We start from the raw sequence: 22,413 nt of genomic DNA on the forward strand, positions 1-22,413 counted from the left end.
TTTTTCCAGCATTGTTGACAGCAAAATAGAATGGGGTTCTTTTTTTCACAGAACTTTATGTACATGCATAAATAAAGACAGAAGGACAGTGCAAAAAACGCTGAAAAAATGCATCAAAAAACGCAGATTTGACGCAGCTGATTTCCTGCCAGAGATCCGTTTTGCTGCAGATTTCTGACTGAAAAAAACACCATGTGGGAACATAGCCTTAGTGTGCATAAAACTGCTATAACATGGATATCTGTGGATTTTATACAGAATTAATCTTGCATGAGTAATTCCTCTGAGGTTGACTGCACACAGACCAACATTACTTAGCAATATGCTTCCTCCTTATGATACAGGAAGTATATGGTCAGCTTGATGAGTGTGGCAAGTTCTTGCAAAATGTGCCTTGCATCTCAGCATGCTCACATTAATGACTATTCCTTTTTATGTCACATTCTGCATATTGTTTTTACTCTATACAAGCAAAGGCAGATTCAATTTCAAATATAATTACTGGGTACTTTATATAATCCTTCATATACTAGCACTTTCTGTTCCATCCCAAATGCTATGAATCCTGCTAATTATGAGAACCGAGGGGCTGAAATAGTGATGTGACCCCTTTTTATAGTTTTCCTTGCCTGTTGACACTCTGGGACATCTGCTATGCAAGGACCTCCAAAACCGACTGCTGCAATTCACAGCCAATGGTCTGGAGAGCAGCTGTGCGTGGAACAACTAAATGGGCCACAGCACTAAAATAACACTGACTGCTTCATTCTTAGAATCAATGGGGGTCCCTGGAGTTGGGAATGTGATGGTGTTTCATAGTGAAAAGAAAAAATCCTTTTCAAGAGTGCAAGCACTTGTTGCTCTGACTCTTCTGCAGTGGATCCGGATAACTCTTAGGCTGTATGCCCACTATGCGCTTTTTAAGTGTTTCCGCAGCGGCAATTCCGCCTGCGGAAACGCTTAAACGCTTGGTTTAAGGCCTGCCATGTTCCCCAATGATAATCTGCATGTGCTCTGCACATGCTGCGGAAATTTCCGCTGCGGATTATCATTGCGGAAAAATCCGCAGCACTACCAATTATTTTGCAGAATCGCGGCGTTTTAGCTGCCATTGACTTGCATTGGACCGCATGACTACACGTGCACATGCGGTTCAATGCGCGGATGGTACCCGGGTCTGGAGAAGAGACTCTCCTCCAGACCCAGGTACCATGGTACCTGTAGTTAAAAAATAATTAAAAAAAACCAAAAACTTATACTCTCCTTTCCGGCACCCCCCGATCTCCTCTGAGCGGCGCTGCTGTCTCCTTGGCTTCCGGCGGTGGTCTGCAAGGACCTTCTGTGACGGTCACACGACCGCTGGCGTCAGCGGTCAGGTGATGGTCGCGTGACTAAATGACGTCATGGAAGGTCCTTTTTAGAGCACTGGGAGCCGCTGAGGAGACCGGGGCCATCTGAAGGTGAGTATGTTTTTTTTTGTTTGTTTGTTTTTACTATTGATGCTGCATTTGCATGGATTTATATAGTGTGACCAAGTTGTCAAGCACTTTCCAAGTGATGCTAAAATCGCTTGGAAAGCGCTTGATAACCTGCATGAGAAATTGCATGATCAAAACTGTTCACAAACGCTTCTACCTGGCAGAAAAAAACACATGTACAATCCGCATGTGTTTTTTTTCTGCCAGGGAGATGCAGAAATGCTCAGGAAAAATCCAGAGCATTTCAGCATCGTGGGCACATAGCTAATGTAACTGGATTTTAGTAAATATTCTCAAATTGCATAGACCACCATCCAAGTACCTTTTTAAGGTGGAGCCACCTTTTGGGATTATGATACCAATGGCCTTTTTTTTTGGGGGGGGGCATTGCCCCTTCACTCAGCTGATTTGTTCGGGGTGTCACAATTGGGATATACCATCCTTTTAGTCTGAGTCCACAGTGCCTTGTTCAGTGATGATCCAGTCTTATTATTTAATGAGCAATTGTTACGTCAAGAAAGACCTGTGAAATCCCTGAAAAACAAGTGACAACCAAGAGGCTTAATAAAGGTTTAGTATTCCCAACCCTATTTTCCTGTTCTCTCCACTTTTTTCCCTCAATAAAAATTATTCCTACCCAATTTTCCTCAACTTACCTCCCCCCTCTTTTTTTTTTTTTTTTTTTTTTTTCCTTTCCCATTTAATTATTTAATAAAAATTATTGAAAAACAGAAAATAAAGGTTTAGTCACCAAATTCTGCTATTACTACAGCTAGCTACTGTACATAATGAAGTTGCAAATAAGTTGATGAAGATTCACTAGTGACTATGCTCCCCCTCCAGCCTCATCGCTGCAGTCTCTACACCACAGAAGCCTTGCGCAGGGGATTTTCCACGTTGGCATTGTGTCTTTTACTTTCACATTACTAAGTTAAGTCTGGATAACCTCTTTATTATTCAATAGCCTCTTGTTGAAGCCCTTGAATGAAGTGTTCAGTAGACTCGCTATATTTCTCTGTTTTGCTTTAACAGAATTGCACGATTTGTCATTACGGTGTACATAAATTGTAAATGTAATTGCATACGTTGTGCTGTAATTTTGGATTGGGGAGTCCTGCAGTGACTGCACATGATGGTTCTGGCAGGTACCAATGCACATGGACATAGTAGCTAACCCTGAGAATGCTAGTCAGCTAAGAGGAGGTGCCAGCATCAGAGACCACCCAGGAAGAGCCTGATGCACCTCGCCACAATGCTGATAAACGTGGCAACAAAAATGGATAAAAGTGAGTGGTTTGCTTGGAAAACTTTGTATTGGCCCATGTAATTGCTAGGCCAGTGCTTTTGGAAGTGTTGGTAGGCTGGAGGACAGAGCTGCTTGTTTAGCATGGAAGTGTTAGTGAGCTGGAATCTGAAAGGGATGAGGAGCCTGCCCAAATGCTGTTTAGTGGTTAATCTGATAACATTTGGAGATCAAGTGCTGGAGAAGATTACCATTTTTGACGTATTATATTCTCCTCCCAACTCGGATTTAATGTCCGTGCAGATCTTGAGAGCCCAAAGCTTTTTTTTTTTTTTTTTTATCAGGTGAACTGAACGTTTCTTTTTGCGATTAGTAGTTCATCTACAGAATAGTGGTAATCCTTAGATGACAAGTGCCAACAAGGTGTTTCCTAACGGCAGACAGCTAAAGGCGAGAACTGTTGCTTCTTGAAGTAGTGAGCCAGTAGTGTTATCTCCCCTGGTAGATGATGGTTTGTTGTCTGAGAATGTTGCCAGCCCTGAAAGAAGTCTGCTTTGAGAGATCTGAAGGAGTTGATGAGGTTCATCAGTTCACAGGAAAATTATGGTAGTTTTAGTAGGGAGCGACTTCAACCCTGGGAGGCTATAGCTGGGATTAGAGGGAGCTGTGCAAGACGTAAGTTGGGAGGACGAGAGACTAGCATATAGCAGAAGACTGCCACAATGCCTGTAAATTGGCCTGCATAGTTTGGTAGTGTAGTGGACTGTACAGCAGTGATAGTGGTTGTACAAAATTTGGAAGTTATGCCCTGCCCAATTGCGCACCTCAGCGTCATTCAAGTCTAATCATGCTGAAGACCATCTGCTCTTGCTCATCTCTACTGGTCCCATTAAGAATTAATAAATGGGAGATGCGCATGATCGACCACCACTCCATTCACACAAGACTCTCTAAAGAGTCCCAGTTCTTGGGGTCAGACTTCCAGCGATCATGAAGTTATTGCCTATCCTATAGATGGGAGATAACTTACTTACTTCCATTTCGGTGCTGAGTTTTTTGTTTTTTTTGCCTACATGTTTGGTGGGTGAGTCTCTAAATCTGGGCTGCCATGATATACAGTTGTGCTCAAAAGTTTACATACCCCAGCAGAATTTTTCCTTTCTTGGCCTTCTTTTAGAGAATATGAATGATAGCCAAAAAACTTTTTCTCCACTCATGGTTATTGGTTGGGTGAAGCCATTTATTGTCAAACTACTGTGTTTTCTCATTTTAAATCTTAATGACAACCAAAAACATCCAAATGACCCTAATCAAAAGTTCACATACCCTGGTGGTTTTGGCCTGATAACATGCACAGAATGACACAAATGGGTTTGAATGGCTACTAAAGGTAACATCCTGATCTGTGACCTGTTTGCTTTAATCAGTGTGTGTGCTTAAAAGCTGAGTGAGTTTCTGGGATCCAGACACTCTTGTATCTTTCATCCAGCCATTGACGTTTCTGGATTGTGAGTCATGGGGAAAGCCAAAGAATTGTCAAAGGATCTACGAGAGAAGGTAGTTGAACTGTATAACACAGGAAAGAGATACAAAAAAATATCCAAGGAATTGATAATGCCAGTTCAAACTATGATTAACAAATGGAAAATCAGGGGCTCTATAAAATCCAAACCACGGTCAGGTAGACAAACAAATTTCGGCCACAACTGCCAGGAAAATTGTTTGGGATGCAAAGAAAAACCCACAAACAACATCAGCTGAAATTCAGGACTCTCTGAAAACTAGCGGTGTGGCTGTTTCAAGATGCACATTAAGGAGGCACTTGAAGAAAAATGGGCTGCATGGTCGAGTCGCCAGAAGAAAGCCATTACTGCGCAAATGCCACAAAGTATCTCCGCTACAATACGCCAAACAGCAGAGACGAGACTCAACTTCTGGAACAAGGTCATTTGAAGTGACAAGACCAAAATTGAACCTTTTGGCCACAACTGTTAATGTTACATTTGGAGAGCGGTCAACAAGGCCAATGATGAAAGGAACACCATTCCTACAGTAAAGCATAGAGGTGGATCGCTGATGTTTTGGGAATGTGTGAGCTACAAAGGCACAGGAAACTTGGTACAAGTTGAAGGAAAGATGAATGCAGCACGTTATCAGCAAATACTGGAGGCAAATTTGCACTCATCAACCCAGAAGCTGCGCATTTGACGTACTTGGACGTTCCAACATGACGACAATCCAAAACACAAGGCCAACTCAACCTGTCATTGGCTACAGCAGAACAAAGTGAAGGTTCTGGAGTGGCCATCTCAGTCTCCTGACCTCAATATCATTGAGCCACTCTGGGGAGATCTCAAGCACACAGGTCATGCTAGACAGCCCAGGAATTTACCGGAACTGGAGGCTTTTTGCTAAGAAGAACGGGCAGCTTTACCGTCTGAGAAATTAAATTAAAGAACCTCATCCACAACTACCACAAAAGACTTCAAGCTGTTATTGATGTTAGAGGGGGCAATACACAGTATTAAGAACTGGGGTATGTGAACTTTTGATCAGGATCATTTGGATGTTTTTGGTTGTCATTAAGATTTAAAAAGAGAAAACACAGTAGTTTGACAGTAAGTGGCTTCACCCAACCAATAACCATAAGTGGAGAAAGGGTGTTTTTTGTTATCATTCATATTCTCTGAAACAAGGCAAAGAAAGGAAAAATTCTGCCAGGGTATGTAAACGTTTAAGCACAACTGTATACTTCTAGACTTCAAATTTTGATTTATCGGTCGACCATGACAGCACCACGAGAGAGGGAATCCGCCCACCAAGGACAGGAAACCTACAGGCTTAAAAGGGGGCGGCCCTCCCTCTCGCCTCAGTTTGGTTTCCTGTCCTTGATGGAGGAAGCCGGTCACAGGCGAAAAACATGGATGGCGACGGCTGTGATCCTGCGCCCCTGTCTGGGGACAGCAGCTCCAGCGTTGGCCGATGCTTGTATTCCCCTATATGGGAGAGGCACAGTATGCTGAGGCACTGGGGTTCTTTTTTTTTTGTTTGCAGTGGGGCTGTGCCCCTGTCTGGGGTGGCATCCCCTTTTCTGCCTCAGCCAGGTGCGCCTCCCGTGGGAATGTAGGCCCTGGCTGGGCCCCAAAAGTGCGGTGGGGTCTGCATTCCAATGGGGGTGACAGCCCACCATCACCCTCCGTAAGTATGGGGAGGGGGGGGGCGAGGGCCAAGGTGATTGTGTCCCCTCGCCTTGCCCTGGGTGAACGCAGCGCGGTACATCGCGAAAGCGCGGCTTACCTGTGGAAGCGCTGACAGCATGCATCCTCGCGCGAAGCTCGTGCGGCGCATACTTCCGGGTTGCGGTAAGTCGCGGCCCGATGACGTCACCGCGACTCGGCGATCATGTGCAAAAGAGCGCGAAATCCCCCCCAAAAAAATGGAGTGTGCTAAGGTGCTGCTAGAGGGGAGGAGCCAGTACCTATTTAACCTATCAGGTAACATGGCTCAGTGCTTCCCAAACCTTCATTCTTTCATTATGGAGTCTGAAGGTGTTCAGTTGCAGCAGCAGCAGGTTGAGCAGCCGCCATCTTCACCATCTCAGCGGCTGTCTGGGGAGCCCCAAAAAACGCATCGCGCACGTGGTCCTGGTAGCCGGTCCTCAGGAAAACGGAGCTCGGGGTCTAGGTCTGGTCACCATACCTCTGGTAGAACGGACGAATCTGCAGCCTCTAGGGAAGGTCCCCCGGCTGAGAAGGGTCCATCCTCCAATCCGGTACCAGCTGTTTTTTCTTCCTGAGCCGCCTGGGTAAGTGATCTTCGAGTAAGTTCACTTAGTAATATGGTATCCCTTCTCCCCTTCCATATTTTATCAGGGGAAGAAATCTACCGCCAAGACAAAGCATATACAGTGTGCGCTATGCAAGTCTCCTCTTCCTGATGGATACCCTAAAAAGCGATGTCAGTTGTGCATAAACCAGACACTGGCAGAAGAGGGTCCTGCTCTAACTTCTGCTTTAAAAACCTTAGTTAAAACAGAGATTCACAAGGTCCTCTCCAAGAGAGTTAAAGAGAAAATGAACTCTGACTGTGAGATCCCATTAGTCTTGGATGACCCCCTATCCTCTCCCTATGAGTCAGATTCAGATAGGAAGCAGAGGAAAAATCTGCACTCCTCTGATAGTGGTGTGGGACAAAATTGCTTCCCCCTTGGTGAAGTGGACAGATTGATTAAAATGGTTCGGTCCACCATGGGCATCACAGAGGCCAGGCAAGAGAAGTCAGTCCAGGACGTTATGTTCGGGGGGGCTGGGTCAAAGGAAGAGAAGGAGTTTTCCGTTGAACGAAAAAATCCAGGGCTTAATCCTTAGCGAATGGAAAAAAACGGAAAGGAAGGGCGCTCTACCTCCATTCTTCAAAAGGAAGTACCCCTTTGAGGAATCTGCCCCCAAGATTGATGTGGCAATTTCCAAAGCCTCTAAGAGTTCCTCCCTTCCTTTTGATGATATGGGAGCTCTTAAAGACCCCCTGGATAGAAAGGCTGATTCTTTCCTTAGAGGGACCTGGGAGACTTCGGCGGGAGCCCTAAAACCCACGGTGGCAGCTACTTGTACCGCCAGGTCCCTAATGATCTGGCTGGACCAGCTGGAAGCCCATCTTAAAAACAATACCCCCAGGAAGGAAATCTTGGAGGACATGTCTCTTCTTCAGGGGGCGGCAGCCTTTCTGGCGGACGCATCAGCAGATTCCGTCAGATTAGCAGCAAGGTCGGCCGCCATGTCTAACTCGGCCCGGAGAGCCTTGTGGCTAAAATGTTGGCCGGGGGACATTCATGCGAGGACAAGACTCTGCGCTATCCCTTGTGAAGGGGGACATCTCTTTGGGTCGGTTCTGGATGAGCTACTGGATAGAGCAAGTGACACAAAAAGAGGCTTTCCTAACCTATCTGCCCCCACGTACAAATGTCCTTTTCAGAAAAGAAGGTTTCTACGTAATAAGCGCCAGAAGGGTCAGGATAAATGGGAAGACCGTAGACCGAAAGGTAAAGGGCTCCTGTTCGGATCCTCTTCTGCTAGCCAAGGCCCCCGAAAACCGAGCCAATGACTCGCGGCCCAGGTAGGGGGGAGGTTATTGGGCTTCTTACCTGCCTGGACAAATATCTCTTCTAATAATTGGATCCTTGGTCTGGTAGGTTTCGGCCTGAGACTCTACTTTCAGCGAGTCCCTCGTGGGAGGTTCGTCCTGACCCCAAACCGGTCCTCAACACGGGAGCAGATGGCCCTACAAGTGGAGGTCCTGAATCTGGTCCATAAGGCCGTCTTAGTGGAGGTCCCGATAGCAGAAAAGGGACTGGAGTTCTACTCACCGTTGTTTTTGGTCACTAAACCTGACGGATTCTTTAGGTGTATTGTTAACCTTAAGGCCCTGAATAAATTTTTGTTAATTCCTACCTTTAAAATGGAGTCCATTAAGTCTACTATAAAACTATTGTTCTCAGCCTGTCACATGGTAGTATTGGATCTAAAGGACGCATATTACCATATACCTATACACAGAAGCTTCCAAAAATACCTTAGAGTGGCCTTGGTCATAGGGGATGAAATCAGACATTTCCAATTTGCGGCCTTGCCATTCGGTCTCGCTATAGCCCCTAGAATATTTACGAAGGTGATAGCGGAGGTGATGGCTCATGTACGGGAACATAATGTGTTAATTATCCCTTACTTAGATGATTTTTTGATCATTGGAGCCTCAGCCTCTCAATGTCTCTCCCATCTTAAATTGGTCTCCTCTATTCTGGAAGGCCTGGGCTGGATCCTAAATCTGGAGAAATCCATGGTAGTCTCTTCGAGAGTACAGCAGTTCCTAGGTATCAAGCTAGACTCAGACCTCCAGATGTGTTTCCTTCCAGAAGCCAAAAAACAGAAGGTCAAAAGGCTGGTGGAAGGAGCTCTTGCGAACCCGGTCATGTCCCTTAGGGCTGCAATGTCCTTACTTGGTACCCTGATATTTTGTCTGCCGGGGGTAATGTGGGCACAATACCACTCCAGAGTTTTACAGTGGGATGTCCTACAGAACGAGGTCTCGTTACATGGGCACTTGGAGAGACGGATGTTCCTATCTCCCCGGTCTATTGACTCTCTACAGTGGTGGGTGAATTTAGAAAACTTGTCTCGAGGAGTTCCCTGGGTGGTCAGAATATCTGAAATAATTACAACTGACGCAAGTCTACATGGATGGGGAGCTCACTTGGGGGATATGATTGCCCAGGGGTTCTGGTCGGACGCTGAGAGAGCTCTTTCCTCTAATACTAGGAAACTACTGGCAGTTGATAGGGCTGTTAATCATTTCTTACCATTCCTTCACAATAAGAACATTAGGATCCTGTCCGATAATAATATAGCAGTAGCTTATATTAACTATCAGGGGGGTACTCGTGCTGGATCGCTAATGAGAGTGGCGGATCATCTCTTTCAGATCTCGGAACACCATCTCCTCTCTTTAACAGCCCTCCACATCAAAGGGAAAGAAAATTCAAAGGCAGACTTCTTAAGCCGTCATTTTTTAAGGCAAGGCGAATGGGAACTAAAACAGGACATTTTTTTCCTATTAGTCCGGAAATGGGGTCTTCCGGTGGTGGATCTCTTCGCCACAAAGCAAAACCGGAAGACAAAGGTTTTTTGCTCCCTAGATCCGAGAGAAAGGCCCCTGACAGTAGACGCTCTCCAAATCCCTTGGAACTTCAGTCTGGCCTATGCCTTCCCACCGTTAAACCTTCTGCCTATGGTGCTAAGAAAGATCAGAGAGGACAAGGCAAGGGTCCTCTTGATCGCCCCCTTTTGGCCCAAAAGACCTTGGTTCTCATGCCTGAGGAACATGTCCATCTCGGACCCTTGGGTCCTGCCCGAAGTTCCGGATCTCCTCAGCCAGGGTCCAGTGCTCCATCCGCGAGCTCCGGGCCTCCACTTGACGGCATGGAATTTGAGAGGTCCCTGCTAGAACTTAAAGGTTTTTCCCAGAGTCTAGTATCTACTTTATTACGTAGTAGAAAGCCTGTCACTACCAAAATTTATGCAAAAGTTTGGAACAAGTTTTTATCTTTTTCTAAATCTTCAGTGGATAAGGGAGCGCCAATTGGGAAGATTTTAGAGTTCCTACAAAGGGGCTTCGAGCTGGGGTTAGCAACGAGCACCTTGAAGGTCCAAGTGTCGGCACTAGGTGCCCTCTATAACGGTGTCCTCGCAGAAAACTATTGGATTTCCCGCTTTATAAAAGCAGTAGGTAGGTCCAGGCCGGTTACCAAAACTAATGTCGTTCCATGGGACCTAAACCTGGTTCTGAAAGCGTTAGCTGGGGCACCCTTTGAACCAATAGATTCTGTATCCCTGAGATCTATTACCCTCAAAACAGCGCTTCTTGTAGCCCTAACATCTGCTAGGAGGATTGGTGATATTCAGGTTCTGTCCTGTGGCCCTCCATTCACCCAGGTTCTGGACGACAGAATAATTCTTAGAGCAGATCCAGCATACTTGCCTAAGGTAGCTTCCCGGTTTCATAGACTTCAGGAAGTAATATTACCCTCTTTTTGTCCGAACCCTAGTAATCAGATAGAAGCAGATTTCCATGCTTTAGATGTCAGAAGGTGTGTGGTTAGGTACCTTGCTGTCACTCAGCCCTTTAGGAGAGAGAGTACCTTGTTTATCTCCTATCAGGGGGTTAGGAAGGGGCTTAAGGTCTCTAAATCCACCATAGCTAGATGGATTAGGGAGGCCATTACGCTAGCCTGTGTATCCAGCGGAGAGGAAGCACCGCGTGGCCTGAAAGCTCACTCTACCCGGGCGGTGGCAACCTCATGGGCAGAGAGGTCTGGCGTCTCGATGGAGGACATATGTAAGGCAGCTACCTGGTCTTCTCCCTCTACCTTCTATAAGCACTATAGACTAGATCTGGGTGCTTCGTCTGACCTCACATTTGGGAGAAGGGTGCTCCAAGCGGTGGTCCCTCCCTAGAATCTTCATCTCTGCAATTCTCTCGTGGTGCTGTCATGGTCGACCGATAAAGAGATTAGTTTCTTACCGGTAACGGGATTTCTCGGAGACCATGACAGCACCCTTATATTCCCTCCCTTTACCCCTTTTTGGGAGCACTTATCTGTTTTCATTCTTTATTCTCACACACTGGTGTTGTAAGAAAATGTATATACTGTTTGTTTCATGATTATGTTGCTATGTCTACTAACCGGGCGGTCCTCTCAATGCTCTGTAATCCAAACTGAGGCGAGAGGGAGGGTCTCCCCCTTTTAAGCCTGTAGGTTTCCTGTCCTTGGTGGGCGGATTCCCTCTCTCGTGGTGCTGTCATGGTCTCCGAGAAATCCCGTTACCGGTAAGTAACTAATCTCTTTTCATTGCATTATTTATACATTTTTCTATTGGCATGCCATCTTGCTTCTACTATGCACATCTAAATATTCATTGACTATGCCTTCTACTTTCCACTAAGATTATCTTTTTCATTACTTTCAGGGGTGTCTCTCCTTCTGGTTCACCCACCAACTTGTTTCAGTTGTCTTGTGTTGGAATATTGTTGTCTTTTTTAATAATTTTTGAAATAAGAAGTTTTTTTTTTTTTTTTTTTTCCATTTTATTGCTCATTTTTTCTGTGCTGCACTTTATCATTATTGGTCTTCTTTCCCAGGACTGAAAAACAGGCACAAAAAATAAAAACTAGACAAAGTAAAAATGCATTAAGGAATCGGGCTCTATATCTTTGACTACTTAAATTGAAGAAGTTGGCGTGAAGACAACATTTAATGTTTTTGTGGAGTTAACATTGATCTGCTTGGCGTTTTACCATATCTTCAATTTGTGTTTTTTCTTATTAATATTCTGTGTCAAGTTACATTTTAAATCCTGTTAATACAAACTATAATTCACCTCTGGTCTAATTTACAAAAACCAATGGCATGTACTGCCTGCCTTTTATGAAACCTGGCATATAAAAAGCAACAAAATGTACAAGGTGTCTACAAGTGTGTGAAATTCTCCACTTCATCTTTAGGGTTTAGCTGCAAGATGAGTTTCCGATGTGGTCACGTTCTTGGATGATCAGACTGATAATACAAAGGACATTGTGGTTGTTTTGAGCACATACTGTATGCACTCAAATATGATACGGTATCTTGGCAAATATTTATCTGTTTTCTTTTTAAACAATATGTAAAATCAAATGGTTATCTTATGTTTCCTTAATGGCTTAACGAAGCCTGTCCCTTTCTCTTGTTAGTCCAGTTTACCTCAAACTGACCAGCACTTCTGTCCATATGATGGCTGCGGGTGGAGAAGCAGTGACCGGACCTGTCCATCAGCCTCCTTCAATAGAAAAGCAGCTTTTGCATGTGAGGTGTTTTACAGTTGGAGGAGGCTGATGGACCCCTCTGGTCACTGATCCTCCATCAGCAGCCATTGTCTGGACAGAAGTGCTGGTCAGTTTGTGAGGTAAACTGCACTAACAAGAGTGACCCGCTTCTTTAGTGAAATCGCTAAAATCAAGGCCTGACAAATCCTGAGAGTCAAGTATTCCTTGAACATAGAAACTGATGGTGCCATAATTCTCTAAAGGCATTGCTTTCTTTCAGCAGGATATTGCACCCTCCAATTTGTATTTTCCCTTCAACTGTTCCTGAACAAGGTTCACAAAGTTCTAGGTGTTGGCCTCCAAAGACCTTAGATCTTAATCTGACAGGGAATCTATGTAATATGCTGGTAAAACAAGTCTAAATTCACACTACACTTTAAATAGCTATCAGCCAATCTATGGTTCGGCTGATCGTTTGGCCGGCAGCTATCTCGCCTGAGTCTCCCATAAACGGGAGTGCTCCTGTGTTCTCTGAGAGCAGCTGTTAGACTCCTGTGGCAGAGGCTTACCTCAGAGTACAAAAGGATTGGCAGTCTAAAATCAGACGTGCAAGATCCTTATTTCCCCCAACATCAATCTGGGTGGTCCCCATACACAGTTGACCAAACCTGTTGATATCGGCGGGTTCAGGCGATGTTAGTCTAATGTATGTGGGGGGCCTTACTTCTTGAATGCTACAGCTCTCAACAGGATCTGCTGCTAACATCTGAGTGACATATCACATGACACCCAAAATCCATCCCCTCCACCCCCCCCCCATACCTATTAAAGTGATCTGAACCTGCTGACAAATGTCAGAGAAGATGACAATCGGCAATTTGGATCCTTTTGTTCTCCATGTACATAGGCTGCAACCAGGGAGAACACATGACCTATCATCTCCTGCATATTTTAAGACTTTTACATCGCCTTTTATTAGATTTCCTTAAAAGAAAAGTGGAAGTTTTTACACTTGCTGATGCTGGATTGCTCTGCACCTCAACTTTGTAGACATTTAGCCCGTGAGAGGCGTTTGATATACACTGCTCAAAAAAATAAAGGGAACACTCAAATAACACATCCTAGATCTGAATGAATGAAATATTCTCATTGAATACTTTGTTCTGTACAAAGTTGAATGTGCTGACAACAAAATCACACAAAAATAATCAATGAAAATTTAATTTATTAACCAATGAAGGCCTGGATTTGGAGTCACCCCCAAAATTAAAGTGGAAAAACACACTACAGGCTGATCCAACTTTGATGTAAATGTCCTTAAAACAAGTCAGAATTAGGCTCAGTATTGTGTGTGGCCTCCACGTGCCTGTATGACCTCCCTACAATGACTGGGCATGCTCCTGATGAGGTTGCGGATGGTCTCCTGTGGGATCTCTTCCCAGACCTGGACTAAAGCATCCGCCAACTCCTGGACAGTCTGTGGTGCAATGTGACACTGGTGGATGGAGCGAGACATGATGTCCCAGATGTGCTCAATCTGATTCGGTTCTGGGGAACGGGCAGGCCAGTCCATAGCTTCAATGCCTTCATCTTGCAGTAACTGCTGACATACTCCAACCACATGAGGTCTGGCATTGTCCTGCATTGGGAGGAACCCCGGGTCAACCACACCAGCATATGGTCTCACAAGGGTTCTGAGGACCTCATCTTGGTACCTAATGGCAGTCAGGCTACCTCTGGCGAGCACATGGAGGGCTGTGCGGCCCTTCAAAGAAATGCCACCCCACACCATTACTGACCCACTGCCAAACCGGTCATGCTGAAGGATATTGCAGGCAGCAGATCGCTCTCCACGGCATCTCCAGACTCTGTCACGTCTGTCACATGTGCTCAGTGTGAACCTGCTTTCATCTGTGAAGAGCACAGGGCGTCAGTGGCGACTTTGCCAATCCTGGTGTTCTGTGGCAAATGCTAAGCGTCCTGCACAGTGTTGGGCTGTGACCACAACCCCCATCTGTGGACGTCGAGCCCTCATACCACCCTCATGGAGTCGGTTTCTAACCGTTTGTGCAGACACATGCACATTTGTGGCCTGCTGGAGGTCATTTTGCAGGGCTCTGGCAGTGCTCCTCCTGTTCTTCCTTGCACAAAGGAGGAGGTAATGGTCCTGCTGCTGGGTTGTTGCCCTCCTATGGCTCCCTGAGCATCTCCTGGTATCTGCTCCATGCTCTGGACACTACACTGACACACAGCTACCCTTCTTGCCACAGCTTGCACTGATGTGCCATCCTGGATGAACTGCACTACCTGAGCAACTTCTGTGGGTTGTACTGTAGACACTGCCGCATGCTACTGTACCTCTAGGGGTGAGAGCAATGGCAAAATGAAAAAGTGACCAAAACAGCCAAAAAGGATGAGAACACAGAAATGGTCTGTGGTCAGCACCTGCAGAACCGCTCCTTTATAGGGGGTATGTTGCTAATTGCCTATCATTTCTACCAGTTGTCTGTTCCATTTGCACAACAGCAGGAGACATTGATTCACAATCAGTGTTGCTTCATAACTGGACAGGTAGATTTCACAGAAGTGTTATTGACTTGGAGTCACATTGTGTTGTTTAAGTGTTCCCTTTATTTTTTTGAGCAGTGTATATTAGGTTTAGTTTGCTACCAGAGAAAAGTCACCTTAGTATGACTGGTTTGGACACACCAATTGGCATATTTATAAGCTAAATACCTTCTTTTTTTTTTTTTTTTTTTTTTTTAAAGTATATTCCATAAAATAGTAATGCAGTATAAATTTCATATATTCAATGTTTGCACATATCTTGGTGCATAGAGTGCTGCTGTATTCTTTGTTTTGTATATTATGCAGGCATAGCAGCTTGCACCTGTTCACATTTGCTTTTTGTTCAGAGATGCTGGTCAATCTGAGGTGTATGAACAGCTTTTGTGGTCAGTAGGTAAATTGTCTGTATGTAGAATGTAGTTGTGAATTTTTCTTGGCTTACTGCATCAAATAAGGCTTCTTTTCCCCCAATTATGACATAACTAATTCTTTCAAACGCTCATAGGGCTGAAGGAAAGTTATGAATGGCATCTGCAGTGTATTATATGGATTATGATCCATTGTGTAGAGCAGGTAATTGCTGGATGAAGCGCAGCAATGTCGGATGACAGAAGTGCACCACCCTGTGCTATGTTTACCAGGCCGAGTCCTGGGGAGGGCTTGGTGACATATTTACAACTTCTCTTGTACTTTGTCACAAAACTACATATTTGTTGAAGAGAAAACAAGATTTTCTACTATGAGACTCCCATTAAACAATTGTAAAAGCACGCATGCATATGTATTTCACCCCAAGATATCACAAGGAACATATGAATCAGTTCATGTTGATTATTCTTGTATCCCTTCTTATAGGTAAGGATTGAAAACCATATATTCTCCTCCACAATGAAAGTAATAGCTGGTGAAGGGAAAGCGTCTGCCATTCCTACCGTAACATTCACTCCTGAGGCTCGACCTGCAGCGACACCATGCACATAAACCTGCAGCGAGCACTTGTATGCACACTGAGTTGATCAAGTGAATTTACTGAATTGAGAGAAAGAAAAATCTTCCAGACTTTGGCACCTTTTTGCCTTTTCCATACACTGTGACATACTAGACAGTAGTTATGTCAGTCTGAGCACAATCTGCAACTTTTTCCCGATCTCCACTTCACTAACTTGTTGTTCAGACTGTAAGTGCTTCAGTATAAGTGGTGCTTAAAATTCCTAGACCTCTGAAGCAAGAACCTTGAAGGACATTGAGCACCAGGGTTGTAATTATGCAAGTCTATGGTGGAGAATATGTAACGTACCATTAGCAATGAACTATGATATAGCCCATTGTGGGTGCACAAAGCTTTAGAAGGGACACCATTGGGAAAAATGCTTTCTTTTGACTAGTATGCTTTCTCACATGTAGGATATTATGCTCTGTGCCAAAAACATAAATTTAAGCTAATGTTTAACAGAACACATCTGACTCTCTCGGATGTCCACTGTCCACTTCTCACAACGTGCTATCCGTCTCTGTGATCCATGGACTTTCTTTGACTTTTACCCCAGTGCCGACACTACAATTTGTCAAGTAGCATTGGTCTGAGGTTTCTTGGGCCCATTATTCAGAAAGTCAACCAGGGTTTACAACTCCAACTCCAACTTTTTTTTCTGGACAGCTTCTCAAATAATCACGGACAGACCATATTTTTTGCAAACACCTTGGAAAGCCATAATAAGAGTATAAGTGATAGATGTGTACCGCCCATAATTCTGATATTAAGACATTATCTGCTTTCACTGAACTGTATGATTACAGTCAAAGTAATTTTGTATAAGTTGAACTTCAAAAAAAATCAATCTTTAAATTTTTTATTTTTTTTTTACTGACGGGGCAAAAAAATGGCCTATTCCTACAGACTGTCTTGGAATTTCTGGATAGAAGGCAATTCTAGGGACAACACTTCATCTATATGTCCAGATACATTTAACTGCATTATTAAAGGGGTTATCTGGTCCAGATCGATAAGTCTGCCATCACTGTGTGACTGCAGACTTATGAATCCACCCCCCCCCTTCCCAGCGCATGCACTGTGCACTGCATGGATTTGCCCGTTTCTGAGCTTGTACCAGATGCTATGTATGCGTTGTACATATTCCCTGCCAGAGTTCATCCAGTGGACACTGCCTCGCTCCATACATTTTGTATGGAGTGAGGCCACGCCCACTGAATGGCCACGTCACTAGTTGGGTGTGGCCTCGCTCTATACAAGTAAATGGAGAGGCCACACCCACTAGACCAGCTCAGGCCGGGAGTATGTATAAAGCATATATACCCTCCAGTCCCCGCTCAGAAATCGGCGAATCCCTGCAGCGCACGGTGCGTGCTCTGGGGGGATTCATAAGTCTACAGTCACACAGTGACTGCAGACTTATCGATTTGGACTGGACAACCCCTTTAATGTTGTTATACCTTCATACAGTTAATTTATAAGGTCTGATAAACGAATAGGGAAAAGTTTAGTCTTCGGCAGGACATCAGGGGCTCGGTATTAGCGGCAGCACTAATTCCCTGGGTTCAAACCCCCACCAAAGGATGCGATCTGTTTTTCATGGGTTTCCTCCCACCAATGACCATCTGCAAGGAGTTTATGTTCACCCTGTGTTTTGTGTGGGTTTCCTCCGTGTACTTCAGTTTCCTCCCGTACGTCAAAGACATACTGATGGGGAAGTTGGATTGTGGGCCCCTTGGGGATGATTGATGATGATGATGATGAGTATTGTAAATAAATTGTCACTGTTGACCTTCTATAACAGTTTGTCACGATGACTATACTTATCCTTCATTCTTTGCTTTAATCTCTATAAGAAAAATATCCTGATTTTCTACATACTTTTGTGCCATAGTCTACTCACACTTGCTCCAAGACTTCCACTTCACAAATTCCTCTTATTCCATCCATCAGGTTTCCATGTATTTTTACTAGGTATAAGAGCATGGTTCACTTGGCTATTTTGCTCCTCCGTGGCCATAGACACCTGGCAATACAGAACCTACCTATCTGCTGGAACAAAAGAATTCTAATAAAATGAACAGACGTGGAACTCGACAGAACAATGTCAGTTTGAACATGGCCTAAGATTAGCGGATCGGTCGCATTTACCCATAGAAACGATCCAACCATCACTATGCATCATTGGCAGATTAGGCAGGCCGCTTACAATAATACAGTGGGCTCCTGGAGAGGGCCACATGGTTATCTGAATGTCGTGTTTACATTTTCAGTGGACCACTGCAAAAAAAATAAAATCCCCTCCCACATGATCATCATATACCATTACAAAGCCTGCAGATCACGTTAGTTTTACTCAATTTTCAGCCCTTGAACAACTGATGCTAAATGCAATTAAACTTGTGTTTATTGTGAAGGACTTCTTTTATTAGAAAATCTAATTATAATACAAAATTACTTTTTATAATGATATTTTAATGAATTCATAGCTAGCCAATCCCAATATTTACAGGATTAGATTCTGAATGAATACATTGCTTACAACATGTTTGTCACAGACCAATTATTTTGTGTTATTTATATACTGATGCTTGCCAGAAATAGGCTCCGGTAAATGTTGTCAAGCAAGTACAGTTAAAATTAGGAAAGGAAAATCAATTAAGGACTAATTCACAAAACTGTATAGCAGCCATACTTTATCATCTGCAGGTCTTGGGGCCCTAATTCCTGTATTTTGCACAGAACTTCATTAACTATAGCCTATATACGGTACTTTTACACCATAAAAAGGATTTCTCAACATCATAAATTATTAAAATTGCAAAGTTGCTTGTTTTTACAACCACTTTGCAATTTACTTATTTAAAATATATGTTAAGAATGGAGGCATTTGTTTCATTTTTATGGCTTACTACTCGTTGCCCAAGTTATCAGCCACTGCTGCCGTTGATCAGCCGTGCCCTGTCCCCAAAGCAAGAAGCCGAGTGTTTTTAGATGCTCTTTTCTAACCAAATAAGAGCTCACTACCCTATGGCCTTCTGGCTGTTCCAGTCCGGCCCACGGATGACGACAAAGGGCTTACTGGCTGCACCATGTCCTCTACCACGCGCTTCCCAATGTCACCGCTAACCGCATCCTCAGGATGCAGATAGCGGTGAATACATTGGAAGACTGAGCTGCCAGCTCCTACTGCCTCCGATCAGCGTGTGTGACTGAGCCAGCAAACTGTCACTACGTCACATCTTCTGTGCAGAGAGTAATGGGAGCGGGGGTGAATGTGTTGAGAGATTAGATAGAGATGGAAAGATATAAATGTCCTTGTATATAGGAGGGCTATGTGGGAGGAGGGGGGCCTGCGTGGGGTCCCCCTCATGCTGTATATAGGGGGTCTGTGTAGGGGGTAAGGGGCCCCTCACACAACATTGATGGCATACAGCAGTACTGAGCAGTGCATATGTGAATCCTGCATTGAGCTAAACCGTTTTTAAAAAAACCGTAGAAGAGTCTGCGTCTTTCAATCTTTCATCTTTTTCTCACTCTGCTACTCCCTCTCTCCCTAAACGTCCATAGGCTGCTGTAACCTGATCTCTCAGTGAGCTTGCAGTCTGTCTTGTTTTGACCAAGATGGATATCGGCAGCTTTTTAGAGTGCATGCTGAATTCAGGAGAATGGTCTCGTGAAAAGGGAGCATATTTCTTGAAATATATCAACAGCAAGAAACATTATAATATCTTATCAGAGTTTGTTAAAACGACACTGACCATTTTCAATCAATATGAAATGCAATCAAGATCTGAAACCTAAATGTGGTTCGATTCTGTGCAGCAGCACATGTATCACATGAAGAAAGCGTTCAATGACAGGTTATAATACATTATATAATACATGTTCTCTTTATTACAGGGCAGGAAGATTACGACAGACTACGTCCTCTTGCTTATCAAGATGTAAATTTGGTTTTAATTTGTTTTGATGTTACAAATCCTACAAGCTTTGACAATGTTTTAATAAAGGTGAGGCTCCAGAAAACTAATGTTTGTCCTATGTGCAGTTGCGATGGCTGAAGCAGCAACTATCCAAGCAATGACCTTCAACAAGCTGTTACCCCCCAAAACTCTAAACTATTAGTCATATAGAGGACTTGGGCTCTAAAATAAAATAAAAAAATCATGCCTGTACTATAGATTTTAATGTTCTTGCAGTCCAGGAAAAAAAATGTATTAATTAATATGTAAATCAAGGAGGCTTCTCATTGCATCCTTTGCCTGACCAAGGGCTCCATGCACAGTTCCACCCCCCCCTTCAATTAACATGGGTGTACTGCCCCTTGGCTTGATTGACAGTGCACTCCTGTGCACCACTGACACTGGTAGTGTGTGGGCTTGCTACATTGATACACCCATCAGTGTAGTGAGCCACGTCCTGCTGTCCTTCACTCCTATCACCGGGTGCGCATCGCTGGGCTCCGGAAGTGTCAGTGGTGCACAGGAGAGCACTGTCAATCAAGCCTATGTTTAGTTCACCCTACTTTGGACATTTTGTTTCCTTATTTTACAGCACATTCTATGCTGTTTTCAAGGACATCATTATTTTTTACCAGCTTGCCCCAAAATAAAGCCCTCATTTGGCTATGTCGAAGGAAAAATAAAATTTATTGCTCTCGAAATGAGAAGGAAAAAACAGAGCGCAAAACCAAAAAGTGTGCTCTTTAAGGGTTAAAGCACTAAACACACAATTATCCCCCAAATGCCATCTTTGTTTTTTTTTTTTTATTATCCCTTCTTGTTCCATAGTCGAATTAAAGGTGTGTGTCCTGCCGGTATGTCTGTAAATCTACTGTGCATGTATCGGTATTTATAATGGTTATGGAACTATTGATTGGAAGGTGTTTTTCAATACATTACTGAAGATCTTTGAGGACGGTCATTTATTGTACAGCTGCAGCATATTCTGCTTGTCATTGGAAATGCGTATCAGGAAGAAAATAGGGTGTGTGCTGTAGAGACTTTGGTATGGTATGTGTCATGTCATGTCTGTCATTGTAGCAAACTATTTGCTACTATGAGAGTAAAACATTGACCAGGGCTTGTCAGACACAACACACCATTTACTTCTAAAGTATAGTTTGTTTTTCTGAATAACCCTTTGATCTGGAGGTTTGGGCCTTAGAACTCTGAGAACTGGTCACTGTAGCCACCTTCTGAGCGGAGTGGATGTGCAGATATGCTGCCTTGGCTCCATTTAATGTCTATGGGCCTGCTATCGGCAGTGCTCGGCTAGTCCCATAGACAATGACTAGAGTGGAAGCCGTGCATGGGCATCTTCGACTGGGCGTTTTAGACTGGGCCAGCTGAGCTCCGCTACTGTGGTTCTTAATCCCTGATGTCTGGATCACTGTGGATCCCAGTGGTCAGACCCACAGCGATCAGCAAGTAAATCCCCATCTTATGTCTCCCCCACCCCCTTAAAAACGCACACCTATTACCTGTACATAACTGTTTTAAACATAGTGCTACAGATGTCCTCTTAGTACAATGTTATGTGTAACTACATGCTTATCTGTGGTCTTTCCAGCAGTGCTTGGCCATGCAGGGCAGCTTTTACACATAAACTTTTTTTATCTTAAAGGGAAATCTGTCACCAGAGACCCTGATTACAGCGATGTGTCACTTACTTGGCAGCTGGCTGTAGGTTTGATAAAAATCACTGTTTCATCAGCAGGATAAGCAATGTATGTATATAAACAGATATCACTTATAGGACTAGTAAACCTGCTGTCATGTAGTCCTCCTTATTTGAGCTCTGTATATCCCTGCCCCTACCAGTGACTGACGGCTTTCTGCCTATGCATAGTTTACACACAAGCTGCCAATCAATGATGAGAACAAGGTTATACAGAGCTCAGCATTCAGAGTACTGGTAGATCTGCAGCAGAGCAAACAGTGATTTTTATCAAAACTGCAGCAAGCAGCTAAGTAAGTGATACACCGCTGGAATCAGGGTCTCTGCCCCTACATTGTGCTGCTCTCAGATGGGGTAGCAATAACCTGGTGTCAGATTTCCTTTAAGGTGCCCATACACATTAGATAAATGTCACATCAGAGGTGTCTGGTGCATGCTCAGCAATGCCGTTTGTTCATATGTTTATGGGAGTCCTAAGAAAGAACTGTAGGCTAACAGTTTAAAAAGGTGGCCATGCACCTTGGTTGTGTTCTTTTTGTCTCATTGCAAATTGTCTCTTCAGAGAGGAAGAGGACTTGAACGCTAGCACCATGTATTGGAAGTAGCAATCCTACAAGTCTCTGAAGAGACAATTTGCATATTTGTTTTCCCAGAGTAGCATGCAAGGCGTTAAAGGTCTCCTCATATTGGTATGCGAGGCCTGGCTTGTCACTCTCCACAAGGAGAAACCTTACCTCTTAGATCCCTTTTTGTCTAATTAGCACAGTTCTAGCCTTTGCCTGATGTACTAAAATGCAGATCTTATAAGATTATGGTCTTGTATGTTATCATCCAGAAATCCAAAACTTTATCAAATTTTTCTGGTTTTCTTGTACCTTAGTGGTATCCTGAAGTGCATCACTTCTGTCGAGGCGTGCCCATTGTGCTGATAGGATGTAAAACAGATCTGCGTATGGACAAAGAGCGACTCCGTAAGCTGAAAACGTCACAGCAGGAACCGATCACTTATTTCCAGGTAATACAATACTATATATGGCTTTTATGTATACCTACCAGTTCTAGATCTGTAAAAGTGCAACATTATGTAATAATATTTCCAT

The 22,413-nt window shown here is 43.9% G+C and overlaps 1 protein-coding gene across 1 annotated transcript in view; it reads left to right on the forward strand.

The window, feature by feature from the left end:
• Window positions 1–22,413, forward strand: part of RHOF (ras homolog family member F, filopodia associated) — a 66,952-nt gene that overhangs the window by 26,688 nt on the left and 17,851 nt on the right. The window contains exons 3-4 of the mRNA XM_073676270.1: window positions 19,535–19,644; window positions 22,194–22,328. Coding sequence (XP_073532371.1) covers window positions 19,535–19,644; window positions 22,194–22,328 — 245 coding nt within the window. The remainder of the gene's footprint in view (window positions 1–19,534; window positions 19,645–22,193; window positions 22,329–22,413) is intronic.

Source organism: Phyllobates terribilis, unplaced genomic scaffold (genome assembly GCF_046119375.1).
Source record: "Phyllobates terribilis strain yellow unplaced genomic scaffold, ASM4611937v1 Scaffold_1__5_contigs__length_1240528914, whole genome shotgun sequence".
NCBI classification, from domain to species: Eukaryota; Metazoa; Chordata; class Amphibia; order Anura; family Dendrobatidae; genus Phyllobates; species Phyllobates terribilis.